The sequence below is a fragment of the Aspergillus pseudotamarii genome (assembly GCF_009193445.1).
Source record: "Aspergillus pseudotamarii strain CBS 117625 unplaced genomic scaffold BDV38scaffold_50, whole genome shotgun sequence".
NCBI classification, from domain to species: domain Eukaryota; kingdom Fungi; phylum Ascomycota; class Eurotiomycetes; order Eurotiales; family Aspergillaceae; genus Aspergillus; species Aspergillus pseudotamarii.
In genome coordinates, this window is record NW_022475064.1 from 257858 (window position 1) to 272934 (window position 15077).

At 47.0% G+C, this 15077-nt stretch overlaps 4 protein-coding genes across 4 annotated transcripts; 2 read left to right on the plus strand and 2 right to left on the minus strand.

Annotated features, from left to right (window-relative positions):
- Positions 1-3302: 3302 nt before the first annotated feature.
- BDV38DRAFT_273347 (FAD binding domain protein) lies at positions 3303-5121 on the plus strand (the record flags this gene model as incomplete). Its single annotated transcript, XM_032057661.1, has 2 exons — positions 3303-5057; positions 5110-5121. The coding sequence occupies 2 exons, from the start codon at positions 3303-3305 to the stop codon at positions 5119-5121; spliced, it is 1767 nt and encodes a 588-aa protein (XP_031910869.1).
- Positions 5122-6498: 1377 nt separating this feature from the next.
- BDV38DRAFT_254298 (uncharacterized protein) lies at positions 6499-7161 on the minus strand. The gene has a single exon (XM_032055314.1). It carries the CDS (start codon positions 6834-6836, stop codon positions 6681-6683), a length of 156 nt encoding a protein of 51 aa, XP_031910870.1. The 5' UTR covers positions 6837-7161; the 3' UTR covers positions 6499-6680.
- A 402-nt stretch (positions 7162-7563) lies between these two features.
- Positions 7564-8549, plus strand: BDV38DRAFT_254299 (uncharacterized protein). The gene has a single exon (XM_032055315.1). The coding sequence runs from the start codon at positions 7736-7738 to the stop codon at positions 8012-8014; it is 279 nt and encodes a 92-aa protein (XP_031910871.1). The 5' UTR covers positions 7564-7735; the 3' UTR covers positions 8015-8549.
- A 4224-nt stretch (positions 8550-12773) lies between these two features.
- On the minus strand, positions 12774-14934 carry BDV38DRAFT_254301 (homeobox domain-containing protein). Its single transcript, XM_032055316.1, has 3 exons — positions 14249-14934; positions 13520-14197; positions 12774-13463 (listed from the first exon to the last, which is right to left on the minus strand). Exons 1-3 carry the CDS (start codon positions 14351-14353, stop codon positions 13293-13295), a joined length of 954 nt encoding a protein of 317 aa, XP_031910872.1. The 5' UTR covers positions 14354-14934; the 3' UTR covers positions 12774-13292.
- Positions 14935-15077: the final 143 nt, after the last annotated feature.

Below are 15077 nucleotides of genomic sequence, written 5' to 3' on the forward strand. Positions count from 1 at the left end.
ATGTTAGTCGGCGATCGTATTCTTTTAATACTCTGTCTGTATTAATAAAGACCAGGGAAGAAGTCGCTGCAAGCCGGTGGTGACAGATGTGGATTCGAAGGCTCAGCTCAACCTCTATGGCCTGGCCGCGAAAGCATCAAACAGGGTCAAATTCCCATCTTACGTGTACTCCAGGGGTGAGGGAGTGAAACCGTAGTGGTAGTATTCGGTATGGCTTGTTTCGCAAGGGGCTCTATGTGGGAATCGCCAGTGTGATTGGAAGGAAGGTATGATACCCGTCAGGTGTCAGAGGCTGGTATGCAGGAATTATTGCGCATGGTGGCGTCGGCTGAGGGATATCCCGACTTTACTTGCTTCGTAGCACCGTCGATTATGCATATTTTATTTCAAGGAAGGGGCAGAAAGATTAGACGAAATTGAAAGCAGCGTCCAAGGCAGCTTAAGGGTGTCTCGTTGACCTGCCGGCCACTATAGGTCAAATCTCTCCGTACAGGGCATAATATAACAAGCTAATACTCCGTACCTTGTTTAGGTCCCATCATGTTGCTGGATCATGACGGAGGAAGGGGCTGGGGAAATTTTTTTCAATCGGTCGAGTGGACAGCGAATGGGCTGAGGGCGTTTCACCAGTTTTGGAAGAAATTTGACGGTGGAGAGCTCTTTGTGGGCCTAACGAACCATCCCTTACTTAGCCTGTCTTGTCCCAGACGGCTGGTCCTACTAGTAGGATCAGATAAGCCGCAACAGGGATAAATCGGGCGCTTCAGGATGATTCGTAACAGTGCCGTCCTCCTTACCCTGTCGATGCCTGGGTCGTGTGCTAGCATTCAAAGAGGCCCGCATTGTGCATATCCATGTTACAGTTTTGCGCACACTCGATATACTCCCTTGAGGCATCTCGGTATGCGACTGAGCGCAACATCTGCATGCGTGCGGCCCATCATCCACAAGGGGCAGGCCCAAAATCTATTTATAAGACCGGCATCAAGAGACGCACCTGGAGCTGAATGTATATTGACCCACCGTTGACGATAGATATATCATACATCGCCTGGAAAATCTGTTGAACTTCCAGAAACCTGAAGAAGAAAGTGGAGGAGATCAGAGGCGCCATTTTGTTGGGCATGAACGGGCGCACCCAAGGAATAACTTGGCCATTGTGGGAGTCTGATTGGTAGCCACCCGCCGATACGTGCCCTGCTAAGGTAATAGTAGTGGGAGTCCCTGCAGAAGAAGTGTGCATTTGTGTACTCGATACCATAAGCGGTAACGACCAGCAACCCCGGAAATCTACAATTAGCTCCATGGCCAAACTAAGTCGCTATCTGATTGATATGATCCAGCCGCCGACATCGGCGAGAGCCCCACTTTGATTGATACGGGACATGGCAATCATGAAAAATACGCGATTGCGAGTACGGAGATGAGCAGTCTGGACTTAGTAGAAGCATAGAAGGAGGATTAAGCACGGACACGGAGGATATACCCCGAGGAGATGCATAGCTCAGAAGTCAGGACACATTCTCCTGAGAGCTCAGGAGGTTGCGCTGACTGCTTCCGGCGTGGGGTGATTCGGAGAAGAACGGCGCCATCCACTAAGTTATCTGATCCGGAACCATTGTTCTTGTGTGGATCACGTGCGTCCGTGGACTGAGACCACCCAAGAATGGGGGAGGAAAGAGTCTGTGACTGAGGAATATGACGCCCGTGATTTCATTAGCAAATAATGATAAGCATGATATTATTATTATTATTATCAGAAGGGGTATGAAACCCCCCCCCCCCTTGACATTCATGAGTGTCACGCACGCAGCCTCGGGTGGAGGACGCTTAATCAACGGCTTAACCGAGGGCGGCCGCCGAGCAGGGATGGGTTGCCAGCCGGATCAGATTAGATCGGTAATCTATTCGGCTACCCTTCCGTTACAGACCGGTACCTGCGGTCGTATTGTCACAGAGGAACTTTCACTTGCTCATGGGCACATCGAAAGCAAGAAGGGAACAACGATAGAGAAAAGAGAGGTCAAAATCCAATCAATTCAGACCAATCGAGTATGAATGTAGTTTCAACACGGCTGGATATACCGCTCCTTCCCGGTCATCTGACTGCGTGACTATTTCCCCACTAGAGTAAAAGATTCCGCTTAGCTGCAGATCTGGCTGAACACTTGTCAGTCCCCGGAGATCTTAGGCGTGGATGACTGTATCATTCTCCTCCTATGATCCCACAGAGGATAGTAAGCAGCGGGACTGGCAGGTATAATGGATTGCCATTAAGCCGTGAGAGCGCAGTACAGTACACCGTACAGTATAAAGGCAGGGCAGAGAAATGCCGGGTCAGTCGCCCGGAAGGCGAAAAGTGGATGAAAGGAAAAGTTACCACCGCGTACGATAAGTGTAATGACGTTTACTCACCGCGAATGAAAATCAATGTGGCGAGATTGTGTGCCCATATTTTTTTTTCTCTCTTCCGGCTGTCTCCCCTTCACATCATTCTTATTTCACTCCTTATCTGATTTGCCTTTCCTGCAAGTTGGGTGATAGCGTCCCCCCCCCCCCAAAAAAAACATCATTATTTCTTTCTGCTGGACTGCTCTCCCTTCTCCCGGTTCAAGTCCACATTCTCCATTGATTGAGGTTCTCCATCACCCAGAAAGAGAAGAACTTCCTGAATGATCGACCCTCAGCTGACATAGCGCCAACGACGGAACCATTATCCCGGTGCCGATTTGTGCCCCCCCCAGGCCGAAGAGGAGTTCAGCAAATTCCCACCTCATCCCACTCTCTCCCGTCCACTCTTCCGATTTGCTCTCCGGATCCTACTGGTGTCAAACGGCCATTGTCGTTTCCACTTTGCTAATTAAGACCATTCCTCTATCGCTTGGCTTGGTCGTTTCCTTCCCCCCCTTTCTTCTACACAATCCTTTTATAAATTCAACACCCGTCCCCGGAAAGCAATCACCACATCTCTGGTCCCCAGTTCTCGATTGATCTGGCCAGTACCCTTCTTTCGACGAGTGATTACCCCGTTATTGTATCAATTACGTACCGACACAATGGGTATGTGACCCTCTGTTGGCTGTTATAGCCAATTGGCTCTCTATCTCCTGCCTAGGTAGCTAACCTTGGTTCCTGTAACAGTGCATGCCGTCCCTTCACCACCGCCGAGGTCTACGGCGGTGTCAAAGACCCCTTATACTCCCAATGGCGACCACCATGCCATTCCGGTGTCGTCCACCTCGCACCCGGATAACCCGGTGCCAGAAGAACCCCGTGGTGTGAGGTCATTGTCGGTGACGGACATGACCTTCAATGTTTCGTCCACAGAAACCGATAGCACTCCTAGCTCGGGCTCTCCGTCGACTGTCCCTACTGAGCCTCAGTCGGACGCCGAAGATGTAGCCCAGAAGTCAGAGGAAAATGGTACCGGCCATCGACGCCGAGCCTCGACTGTGCTTATCTCCCAGAACTCCGCCGATATGCAACGAGTTCTGCAAAACGTTGGTGCTCCAGGCACGCAGAAGATTCAGCCGTTGTGCTGTGGCGGTGGATGCTGCCGTAGCCAGCCCCTGATCAGAGGCGATGGTCCTGTCTCCGGCGTCATGGTGACTCCACCTCAAAATAAGGCATATGACGCTCTCAAGTTGAACGTCGATCTCCTTACCATGGACAGTGAGCTCACCGATGTTGTTGACCTTCCCGCAAAGACGGTGTCCTTTGCAGCTATCCCTGCATCGGCTGTGGAGACGCAACTTGGACCGAAGGATCACCCGCCTCCCTTCGTCCAGCCTCACCCCCCGTACAATGTATACCGCGCTCCTCTGCACCACGCGCGAGAACTCACCAAGTCGGGTGCTGAGAAACGGACCTACCATTTCGACATCGATGTGACCGACTATCCCGCGGAAAGTGGCAATGTGGACTTCGTTGTTGGTGGCGCAATCGGCGTGTGTCCTATGAACAAAGAGGAGGAGGTTGACGATATTTTCAATTGCCTTGGAGTTCCAAAATCGATCCGTGATAAAAAGATCACAGTGCGCACAAGCACAGGCCGGTGGCCCACTATCTGGGGTGACGAGCAAGCCCGTGAATTGATCACAACACGCAGGGAGCTCCTGAACTGGTGCTCAGATATTCAGAGTTACTCCCCGTCGAAGGAACTATTCCGTCTTTTGGGTGAATACGCCAGTGAGCCAAACGAGAAGAAGATTCTCATGTTCCTCGCCTCAGCTCAGGGCCAAGGCGCCTTCTGTGATCTCCGAACCTCCTCTCATGTTTCCGTGTCTCAACTTCTGCACGCATTCTCCTCGTCTCAGCCGCCCTTGGACCATCTGCTTTCCGTTCTCAACACTTTAATGCCCCGTTTCTACTCTCTGTCTCAAGACCCACTCCTCTCGTCTGCCCAAAAGGGTGGCCAATCCCGCCGTCTCGTCGAAGTTGCCGTTAGTGTGGCAGAATCCAATGACTGGAAGGGCGGATTGCGAACCGGTGTAGGATCGGGGCACCTTGAGCGGCTGGCACGGCAAGTGATGGAGGCGGAGCGTCAGGGCATCGACCCTTCAACTCTCAATCTTCATGTCCCCATGTTCCGGGGCTTGATGGCCAACCCACTGGCCAAGCGGTTCCACTCGGACGGCCCCATGCTCCTGATTGGTGCTGGTGTGGGCATTGCTCCCTTCCGTGGTTTTGTCCAGCGCCGGTTGCAATCGGCCAACTGTGCCAACAAGGTGTGGGTTCTACAGGGTGTGCGTGATTCCCTCCTGGACGAGCTCTACCGCGGCGAGTGGGGCGTCGATGAGGAAAAGGTACGAACGGTGGTTCAAAGCCGTCGTGGTGAGAGCAGATACGTCCAGGAAGAGGTCCGTCACCAAGCCGACCTGGTCTGGTATGTTATCAACGCATTGGACGGACGTGTCTTTGTCTGCGGTAGCGGCAAGGGCATGGGCGAGGGCGTTGAGGCTGCTCTGGTTGATGTCGCTATGGCCAAGGGTAACCTGAACGAGGATGAGGCCAAATTGTTCTGGGACAATAAGAAGGAAGCTGGCCAATACATTGCTGTAAGTGATTACGACTTTTATGATGATGATTTGTGACTAACGACGAAACCAGGAAACTTGGTGATGGCATACATATCTTTCTAGAGTATAGTTGAGCTGAGTTGACCTTAGCTGTTTCATACATTGTTTGGGTCAGGTACATTAGGTTTATTTGCATGCACTTGGGAAGTGTTGTTCGGATTTATTGGGTTACGTATACTTGTCGGATTCTTCTTTGCATGTCATTAGCGGGTGGTTTTCTGATTCTCCCCTGGTTGAGCCAGGTTTTTTCTTACTGTCAAAACCTATGGTTGTCACATCATAGATTATTTGGTAGCAATACCTAATGGCATATTATTGGGTTAAACAGTGTCCGGTCGTAGGTCATTGACAATCAAAGTGTACAACTCATGGCATTCATGAGGACCTGGGAGATCTACACATGGATTCCACATTAGCTCTGCACAAAGACCTCTACTACCGTAAGCCCTGAACTTATCCTATTACAATCACCAAGAAGCCTTCATTAGTGGACCTATTGCAGAGCCAACGCTACTAATCTACCTCTCTACGTAGGTCCCTTATATAGGTAGCCCGGATCCATATCAACCCTAATCACCAACCAGAGCTCTTGACCTAACCAGCATAACAAATACCTCATTGAAGACAGTGCCTAAAACATCACATCCAACTAAAACATCAAGCAACCCAGAACAGATCTCTAGAAGTCCGAATGAGTATACTTTTATAATCGCCACCAAGTCCAACGGCATAGACCTACACATTTACCCACAATCAAACAATTCACCTCCCATTATCCTGCTTCTACCTTTTACCCCCACCCTCATTTAACAAATAACACCTATAATAAGAAGTCCTATCGGTCAAAATCCTAGGATAGAAGTAGCCCATAAGCGGCCCATTCAAAAGGTAACCAGTACTTCACTCAGGGCTGTTCATACTTAAAACTATAAGTAATAATCGCTGCGGGGCGGAACTGTTTACACGGTCTGGTTTCATACCGGGAGAATGCAGTCGAGTCCTGTCGTGGCTATTCCTTTTTCTATCAAATTCTCTTCGCTCAGTCTGTTCCCTAGATAGTTACTCGAAAGGAGTGATAGTAATGCTGAGCGCCGGATACCATCTCCACTCATTTGGCCCCATACCCGTACTTAACGGAAGAGAGGGACTAGTTTTTGTCTTTTCTTTGTTTCGGCAATGGACTATGTAGGACTAGACTTGGGAGGTAGGACATTGTACATGCCGAATGTGCTTTTCATGGACTTGAGCCGTATTCTGTGGTTGGAGTTGTACAGTATATTATATCAGTGGTGTTGCTGCGATTGCTTTCGTTGGGTCATAGTCTTTGTTTGATAGTACTTGGGTTGAGTCTGTAATGTGTACAGTTTCTAATCATAATCGAGTATATCTAGATTTATACTATGTATCTAGATATTTCATGGGCATACTATACTACCCGGTATCTACTAATAACCTACAACAGTCCAGGCATATATTAGTACTTCTTATCCCAGACCCATAACCGACAATCTCAGCCAGAATATCATTCTAGTTTGATAAACTCCATACACCCAAATCCAATCTCATCCATCCCCCTTCTCCCAAGATACAGAGTAACAACAGTTAAAAAGAAGAAAGAGAAAAATAATACCAACCGTGAATCCGCTCACAAAGCCAACAATGCCATTCTACCCAACAAACCACAAAGGCCTCTATTACCGCGACAATAAAACTAAATCCTTCACGACAGCCACGCCGAGACTCACAAGGAAAGATCATAAACAAGCACCACAATTCAATTTAGCATGGTAGTATAATCACGATGTAAATATGGAAATGCATCGATGTCTGGAGTTGAACTACCATATCTGAGAGGCGCGTTTCCAAAGTTGAAGGGGACAGGAACTAATCTATATTGCTATCTTGATATCATCTTTACATACTCATGATTTGTTCAATATATCTACATTGAACTATCTGACTCATTCGGAGTCATTCCCAAGGAAGACAACCGAACAAAGACAAAGAACAAACAAAGCCTTTATCCACGGACCACCAACCCAACAAAAGAACCGATCTATCTATCTATCTATCTATCTATCTACTACAAAGTCATTCATACACAACAACCATCGCGTATAACTCAACCCGTTCAGCATCATCATCATCATCATCATCATCATCATCATCGATCTTATCCCGAATCCAACTTCCGAAAAAGAAAAAAAAACAAACCTCCCCACACAATATGCATTACATCTACTACGCCTCGCTATATACCGTCTGGGCCCTGATGCCCGTTGGTATCCCAGACCGGAAGTGGTGGGCCGAGATGGCCGCATTCCTGGAGGAGTGTCTCTTGATTATCCAGCTGGGGGGGCGATGACCGGCTTAAGATCAAGAAGGTCAATCCTGTTGTGGATGAGGAACATGAGACTGGGGATGGGAGTGATTGTGGGGGTGGGTTTCGGGGTTGTGTGGGGGATGAATATAGTGAGGAGGAGGGGCTGAGTGAGTCTGATTCTGAGTGGGAGAGGAGTGAACATGAGCGTAATGGTGAGAGAGGTCATGTTGATGCTGATGCTGACGGTGAGGATGGTAGTGAGGTGGATACGGTTATTAATCATGAAGGACATGTCACTGGTGATGGTGATGATGAGGAGGGGAGAGAGAATGACATGCAAGGTCAAAATCATGGACATGCCCCGGAGATTGTGAGTTGGGATCGTAGGGATGCAAGTGGAAAGGTGGAAAGCAGTGAGGAGCGTCTACATCTGGATACGCATGGACATGGACACCGGGACTCTGAATATCGCGCTTCGGTGCTCAAAAACCTTCTCAAGTACGGTACTACCTTTCATTGGGATGATGAGAACGGGAGCCGACTTTCGACGACGTGCGATATCAGCTGTGGCAGAAGGTTTACCATGATCTTCGTGAGATTGATCTTAAGCTAGGTGGTTGAGTCTACACGAAGCCTGCTCTTGGGTTTCGTTGACTGTATAGTTGGGATTTGGGGTGACATTGTTTCACATATCTGGATATGAATGACTAGGGCTATTCAACTATTGGTATCGTGGAAGCCGTCCCTGTAGAGCTTTCGATTCATATTCGAACGTTAAGGCTAATCACGTCAACGGAGAGCCAAAAGCACAACGGAAAGACAGTAGCTGGAAATATGTCTCCATACAAGTAGTCTCTTCTGTCATGATAGACCTACTCAGGCCAAATGCATGTATGTAATCCTTAATATCACATACAATCACTACAACCAGTGCCGGTACTTCAGCCAGGCCACTACCTGCCCTTGGTTGAACTAGAGTAGCATATACAATCAATATAGATAGGCCGAACGATAATCAGATAGCATGATACACTAGTCACAATTTAGTCCGTCTTCGCAGAGATAGCATACTCTCCGCGGTTGCAGGCATCATCCAGAGACATTTACCTAGTAGCTCAAATACCACATCACGATCAGACATATAAATCTAAATTATTACACAAGAGTTGAAATTATACAACCACCGACTATAGCCCTACTTTCAACCACATAGCAATGGAACTATATATTATCCTTCGCTAGATAAATCCAATCATCAGCCATATATCACCTCATAATAACCATTACGAACTTCTTCAAAGCTCATTTTACGTAGTTTGCAAAACACCATATCCATGGAATAGCTCCTAAGGGCAACCAATATCAAACTCTACACACTACACATTAATCCCCCCTACATCCAGTTACCAGCCCCTCATCCACTATCCCCACAACACCACAAATCACCCACACTAGATACAATACTATCTTCCTACCCAACGGACCAAGATATACCCAAACCCGAACCCCCACTCCAATCTCAACCCACATTATACATATCTAAGCCCATATTTCCCCACTCTCCACCCTCAAAGCAAGTCTAAGCAGAACAATAATGAAGAAAAGGAGGAGAAGGAAGAAGAAGAAGAAGAAGGGGAAGAGTGATAGAGAGAAAAGAGAAACCCCGCACCGCACAGACCCTATATCCAACCCCCAATCCACCACCAGCACATTACCAACGAAGCATAAGAAGACAACAAAAAAGGGGAGAAGAAAAGCAATCAAAACAGCGCAACAATGAACCCACTTAAGTTGGGTCATGACTTAATACCCAAACCACATCCACAGGACGCCTATCCAAGTCTTTTAAGCTAAAGTAGCTACTAGCCAACTACACCTACAACTCAGTACACCATCATGCCAAAAAAAAAAGAACCCAAAAATCAGCTATACACAATATACATAATACATACACGTACATACAGACATACAGACAGACAATACAATACCCAAACTAAAGCAAAATCAGGTAACATAGTATATACATCGTATGGATAATGGAACTAGTAATTTATTTATGTATGTATGTGTAGTATGTATGTACAAGTAACTAGAAAGGATAAGTTGAAGGAAAAGAAATAGAAACAGTAAACAGGACTATTCGCTGCGACCGCACAGTCGCTTAGACATCTGCATGTACAAGGACACACGTCCTGCATATGATATATCCCTGGCCAAATCCCGAATACCGGGATGCGGGAGGCATCGGGTAGAAACCTGAACGGCGTTCTTGTGCAGTTTGCAGGTGGTCACTAATGTTGGTGGCTTGTTCGGGGGTAGTTAGTGTGTTGGATCATATTTGAAACGGAGATCATAGGTGGGAGAAATCGGTGGTGGGAGGTTTGGTTGTTTACTTGTTTTGTGGGGGGTGACAGTTTGCACCTTTTTTTTTATGCATTTTTTGGTGAGTAGGTTTTATTCCCCCTTTGTTTTCTGTCTTTTTTCATTTTTTTCGTTTTCTCATTTTTTCTTTTATATATATATATATATATATATATATAAAAAAGAGTTATTTGGAATTCTTGTTAGCTTGAGTCATTGAAAGCCTGAGACTGCGGGGACTCTGACTATCAAGTATTCAAGGGCGTCAATACTAGTTCATCGCTGAAGATATAGGTATGATCCTCCTTGGGTGGTTACCTGGGTATCTACTATCTGAGAGTTAACGTCAGCGGATTATTTACCATGGCGTTGGGTATCGAAAGGTGGCCTTTTCGAGGATTGCAATGCTGGATCTAACTTCCACGCGATGCGATTGGCTAGGAATTTGATTTCAGATATTGTCTGAGCGCCCGCCGAAGATGTGAGGTATGTGCAGATCTCTCGAAGCGGTAAGTATGAGACTATTTTTTTTTATCCACAAATATTGGTGCTATTGGATCTGAGAAGCTTTGATGGGGTGCGACGATCCTATAGATAGTATGTTGACGGGTTGGTTTCTGGGGTTGATCGACGTGAGAGTATAGACTTGCACTCAAGGGTGGAGGAATAATTAGCTGTATGGTCGATGAAAATCAAAATAATAATAATAAAAAATACAAGAATTAAATTTGAAATTGACAAGATAATCAAACAAAGATCAAATAGATTTAAATAAATAACCTGAGTGGATCCCACTAACCACCTCGAGTGGCTGGTGCGTGGCTCCTCTCTCTTTATTTAAAATATCAGGCATTTATAATTTATTACCCTAGTCGCTGTATAATACCAAAATACCAATCGAGTAATGAACTGATGGTTAGTGAAGTGTGGATCTCATGGCCTGCATGATCCTTACCGACTCCTGCCTTGCAGAAAAAAAGTTCCATTCCTTACCATCGATGTACCAACTAATGTCCACCGATGGTTCCCTGCGCTGCAGGCTGACACTGCTGTTTTCGGTAGTGCTGCCACCTAATGATTCATGATAGGCGTGAACGCAGGGATAGGACGGGATTGCTCGGCGATTTCTTTCTTATCCACACACACCCCTTCCTACCGTAACAGGGTCGCGCCCCCAAGTAGTACTTGTCGGGAAACGCTAATCGCTTGATTCTCACGGCTTGGCGATCCTTCTTTCAAGTCAAGACAGGGAGATCTGCTGCGGGCGTCTCGGTGGTGGGGTACAGATGGATGGGTTCTTGGTTTTTGATCAAGCCAGAAGGGGATTTTCTCTGTCAACAAGGACGCCCTATTTCTTCGTTTCTTTTTTGGTTTCCCTGCTGCCCTGTATATGTATGTAGGTATACCGGTTTCTGTCAATGTCGGTGAATTGAGACCAGTGCTACTAGACTTACCTTGTTAGTATATCACTCTTTTCTTTCTTTCTTTCTTTCTTTTTTTTTTGCCCCGTAAATCATACTCAAGCTAGCAATCGCGATTACCAGGTAATCCCTTTCTCCACTTCCATGACCGTTGGACCTGTTCGTGGTGTAAGGTTTCCTCCCCATTAGTATCATTCCGAGACCTTTACGGTTTTCTTTACAGAGGAGATATCTCCCACCCCTAGGTTAAACCCACTTGAAATCGTTATCATCGCTAGGTCGCATTCTTTCGATCTCTTGCCTTGACATAAAATCAAAATTAGTGAATGAATCGGGGTCTTCTTCCGAAGTAAGTCCGGGATCTAGGCGCCACAGCTGCTCAGCCACAGCGCGATTCACCGCCATGTGATAGATCGGATAGATCCCGACTGGCTTTCCCGTCCACTTCAACCCCATGCTTCATGCATGAGCGATCGATCCAATGTCACTTCTCAGGAATCCTAATAGGTCGGGACTGTAGCATTGCTGTCCTTCCTCATCTGTCTCGTCTCCATCCCGCACTGACACTGTAACACGAGAAGAGTAAAGAGGAACCAGAACCGGTAAAGCCCAACGGAGGTAGACCTGCATACTCCGTACGTTCAATTTAAATTACACACAGGTTGAGGTGGCAAGTTGGCATCGTGATCGACGTGCCTCGTATCTGTCCCCAGTGAATGAAGAATGAACAGCGCCACCCCCTCTACGACCGGGCTAAGCCACACACTGAGCTCGGTTGGAGCCACATACTACTTACCACTACTCGTTGACCGACTCTCACATGCAGCTCCAGTGTGAGGGAAAGGATCTTGGACGGACCACGAGGCCGGCAATTAAGCGCTCCCAATCGAGTTGTCCCGCCCAGCCGGAACCAAAATTTAGGGCTCCTCATGACGTGGTGACAGCGCGGTTTCCGTCACCGCTCGGTGTGTCCCGGCCTCGTTTCCAGGCCCACGGGTTGATCTGGTTGCAACGGACCTTCCCATGGTCATTCCTCGCGCCATCGAGACTTATTTGAGAATAACTTTGTCGCCCTGGATATCCAGTTTCTTGGTGCCATTCCGTCCAAACCTGACAGGATCTGCACTGTTAGAACCGGAGTTGGTACTAGACCGGTAATCGACGTCGGATGTTCCCTGGTAACCAAACCTCGGTCAAATGTAAAGTAACAAGGTTTAGGATAAGCAAACCATGGTAGTGCTTATGAGAGAGCCAAGCGGCCCCCCCCCCCAAAAAAAAAGAAGGGGGAAAAGGAAAAAGGGGCAAAGGTTGTGAAGGATTTTCTTTCCAATGTATCAATTAGATATTGAGTGACCAATGTCCCCCGTTTTGTCTATCAACAAGATGCCAAATCCACAAGCCTTGATATAAGAAAAATAGAAACAGAAAAACAGTCTAGCCCTAAGTATGTTGCCATCAACCATACGCGATACTGTACATGGAATGTCATTGATGTTCGGCCCTCATTGGCAGAATCTCGTCACATTAAAAAAAAAAAAAAAAAAAAAAAAAAAAAAAAAAAAAAAAAAAAAAAAAAAAAAAGATAAAGGAAAAGTAAAAGAAAACCAAGTGCGATATAGAGAGCGTAAAAAACTCAAAAGATAACGATCCAAACACCTTGAATGCAATCAATCATATATAAGTAATAGTAAGAACTCCAAAGTTAGGAAAGAGAAGTCCTGTGGCTTGAGTGGTTTGAATCATTTCCAAGCGTCAAGGCGCACGCTCATACCACTGTGGACTGCTTCCATGCAAAATGTAGGAACTGATTAGTGAAACGGTAGAGGGTATCAAGGTGATCTCGTCGAAGTCACTCGGGTCATGGAGATGGCGATAAAAATATTAAAGTCGGAAAAAGGAGATTCGTCAACCTGATCTCGTACGTTTATTTGGCTTTGACAACCTCTGTCCCATGAATCATGATATGCTGCATATGCCTTGTGATCGCGCTCCAACGAGGGAAGGCAGCAGTCGACCCTCTTATTAACTAGCCAAGGTTTTCCAGGTAGAATAAGGCTCAACGAGGGCAATGTCGATAGAGGCAAAACAGTTGTAGGCAGTCATGATTGCTCACATCGCCGAGGCTAGCTGGCTGGGGGATGGCATAGATTCAGAGGAGGCATGGTCCACATCGCTAAAGGGGGATTGGCGTTGGGAATCGAGATCACTTCCACCAGTTCGCATCTGGTTCCGAAGAGCAGGTAGCTGTCGCCTTCTCGCGTTGATAAACCAATTGCTGATCTAGAGGATTCTGTTAGTACCAACAGTTATCAGTCGTAGGTACCAGATGTAATTACCTGGCTAATAGTGAGCCCGGTGCGGGTCATAAACATTTGCTTATCCTCCTCACTAGGGTAAGGGTGGTCTAAATGCTCATGAAACCAGGCCCGTAAGATATCAGTGACCGGTTTGGGAAGGTTCCCCCGTCTACGTTTGTTCTTGGAGTCAATCGGGTCGCCCAGGATGCCAAAATTCGAGGGTTGAGCATGCGATAATCCCTGCGGGGATGTCTGCTCGGAATCGCTATGGTAAGCCATTGGGTAAGGATAAGCCATCTGGTTATGCATGACAGCCGGTCCATTGTACGGATCTGCGCCACCTCTCTCACCCATTGGCCGAGGACGATTGGCTGAAGAGAAGCCGGGCGTGCCAGAAGGTCTCCCGTGAAGCTCCTGTGTGGTAGTCCCAAAGAGATCTGGTCTCGAAAGCCCTCTGGCATCAGGGAAGTGGGCAGTAGACGGATTCAAGCTCTGCTGAAGATCTCTGATAGGCGGCAGAATAGGACTGGGACCACGGGAAGGGTATTGTGGTGTGTTCCGCGCCAGCTGGGGCTGAAAATGGCCGAAGTCTCCAGATAAAGGTCTGGGGTTGGAAGTCATATCACGGTTTGCTGATGCGGGACGCTCGCGCGAATGTTGCCGAGCACTAAAACAGGGAGTCGAATCAATTTCATCGTGAAGGTGAGGGGGAAGTAGCTAGTAAGAACCCGTTAGTAAGATATGCGTCGGATTGGGACGTGAACTCACCTCTCTGAAGGAGGGAAGGACCTGAGTATGATCGGCCGGAAGCCCACTCGCATACGAGATGGCCATTTTCTCAGAACCCTTGCCCAAATCACGGGGCTGGGACATAGAAAGGAACTGTAGTAAGGGCACGATATGCGGACAGATAGACAAAAGCCTCACTTTACTTCACAATCACGAGAGAGGGCTAGGCTCGGAGATAGGAATGATAGCACAACAGTATAGCCGGCCTGCGGCTCCGATGAGAGAGATATATATAACCCCGACTATTGGGGTATTAGGCTATGGGGAAGGATTCGGCGAATAACGACGTTCAGATCAGAGATGCGATAGTGTGGGTGGTTACGGAATGGGCGATATAGTTTCCGAGGAATGAAGGAAACTGCGGGCAGAGTGATGGAAGAATGTAAAGGAGGGGAATTTCAAGGTATTAAAGAGAAGAACGAAGGATGGATGTAGATGACGAGCGGAAAAGATAACCTTATGTTGATAGGAATCCTTGAAAGAATTTGAAAAGAAATAGAGGAGACATGGGCGAATAAGTAATATAATAACAATTATACTTACCAAGAGCTGAAATAAGAGTAGCTTGACATTGCCGCACACGATGACGATGGAGACAGCTGAACCAAGGTTATGCAAGGTAAGGAGGGAGGCAAGCTCAACAATTGGATCTGGGTTAAGTGGATCAGATCTCTCTTTTCGAAAAATAAATATTAAAAATAAATTAAAAAAGAAAAGAGAAAAAAGAAAAAGAAAAAAATTTGTTGTTCAGATTTTCTTTTTCCTTTTCCCTTTCCTTCCCCATTTTTTCCCTTCCTTTTTTGCTTTT

Bases quoted from the DNA above. Each gene is read 5' to 3' on its own strand.
- BDV38DRAFT_254298 (XM_032055314.1), bottom strand. From the start codon at position 6,836: ATGATCTTTCCTTGTGAGTCTCGGCGTGGCTGTCGTGAAGGATTTAGT.
- BDV38DRAFT_254299 (XM_032055315.1), top strand. From the start codon at position 7,736: ATGCAAGGTCAAAATCATGGACATGCCCCGGAGATTGTGAGTTGGGAT.
- BDV38DRAFT_254301 (XM_032055316.1), bottom strand. From the start codon at position 14,353: ATGTCCCAGCCCCGTGATTTGGGCAAGGGTTCTGAGAAAATGGCCATC. The intron at 14,198-14,248 runs GTGAGTTCACGT...GGTTCTTACTAG, and splicing joins TCCTTCCCTCCTTCAGAGAG to CTACTTCCCCCTCACCTTCA. The intron at 13,464-13,519 runs GTAATTACATCT...AGAATCCTCTAG, and splicing joins CCGGGCTCACTATTAGCCAG to ATCAGCAATTGGTTTATCAA.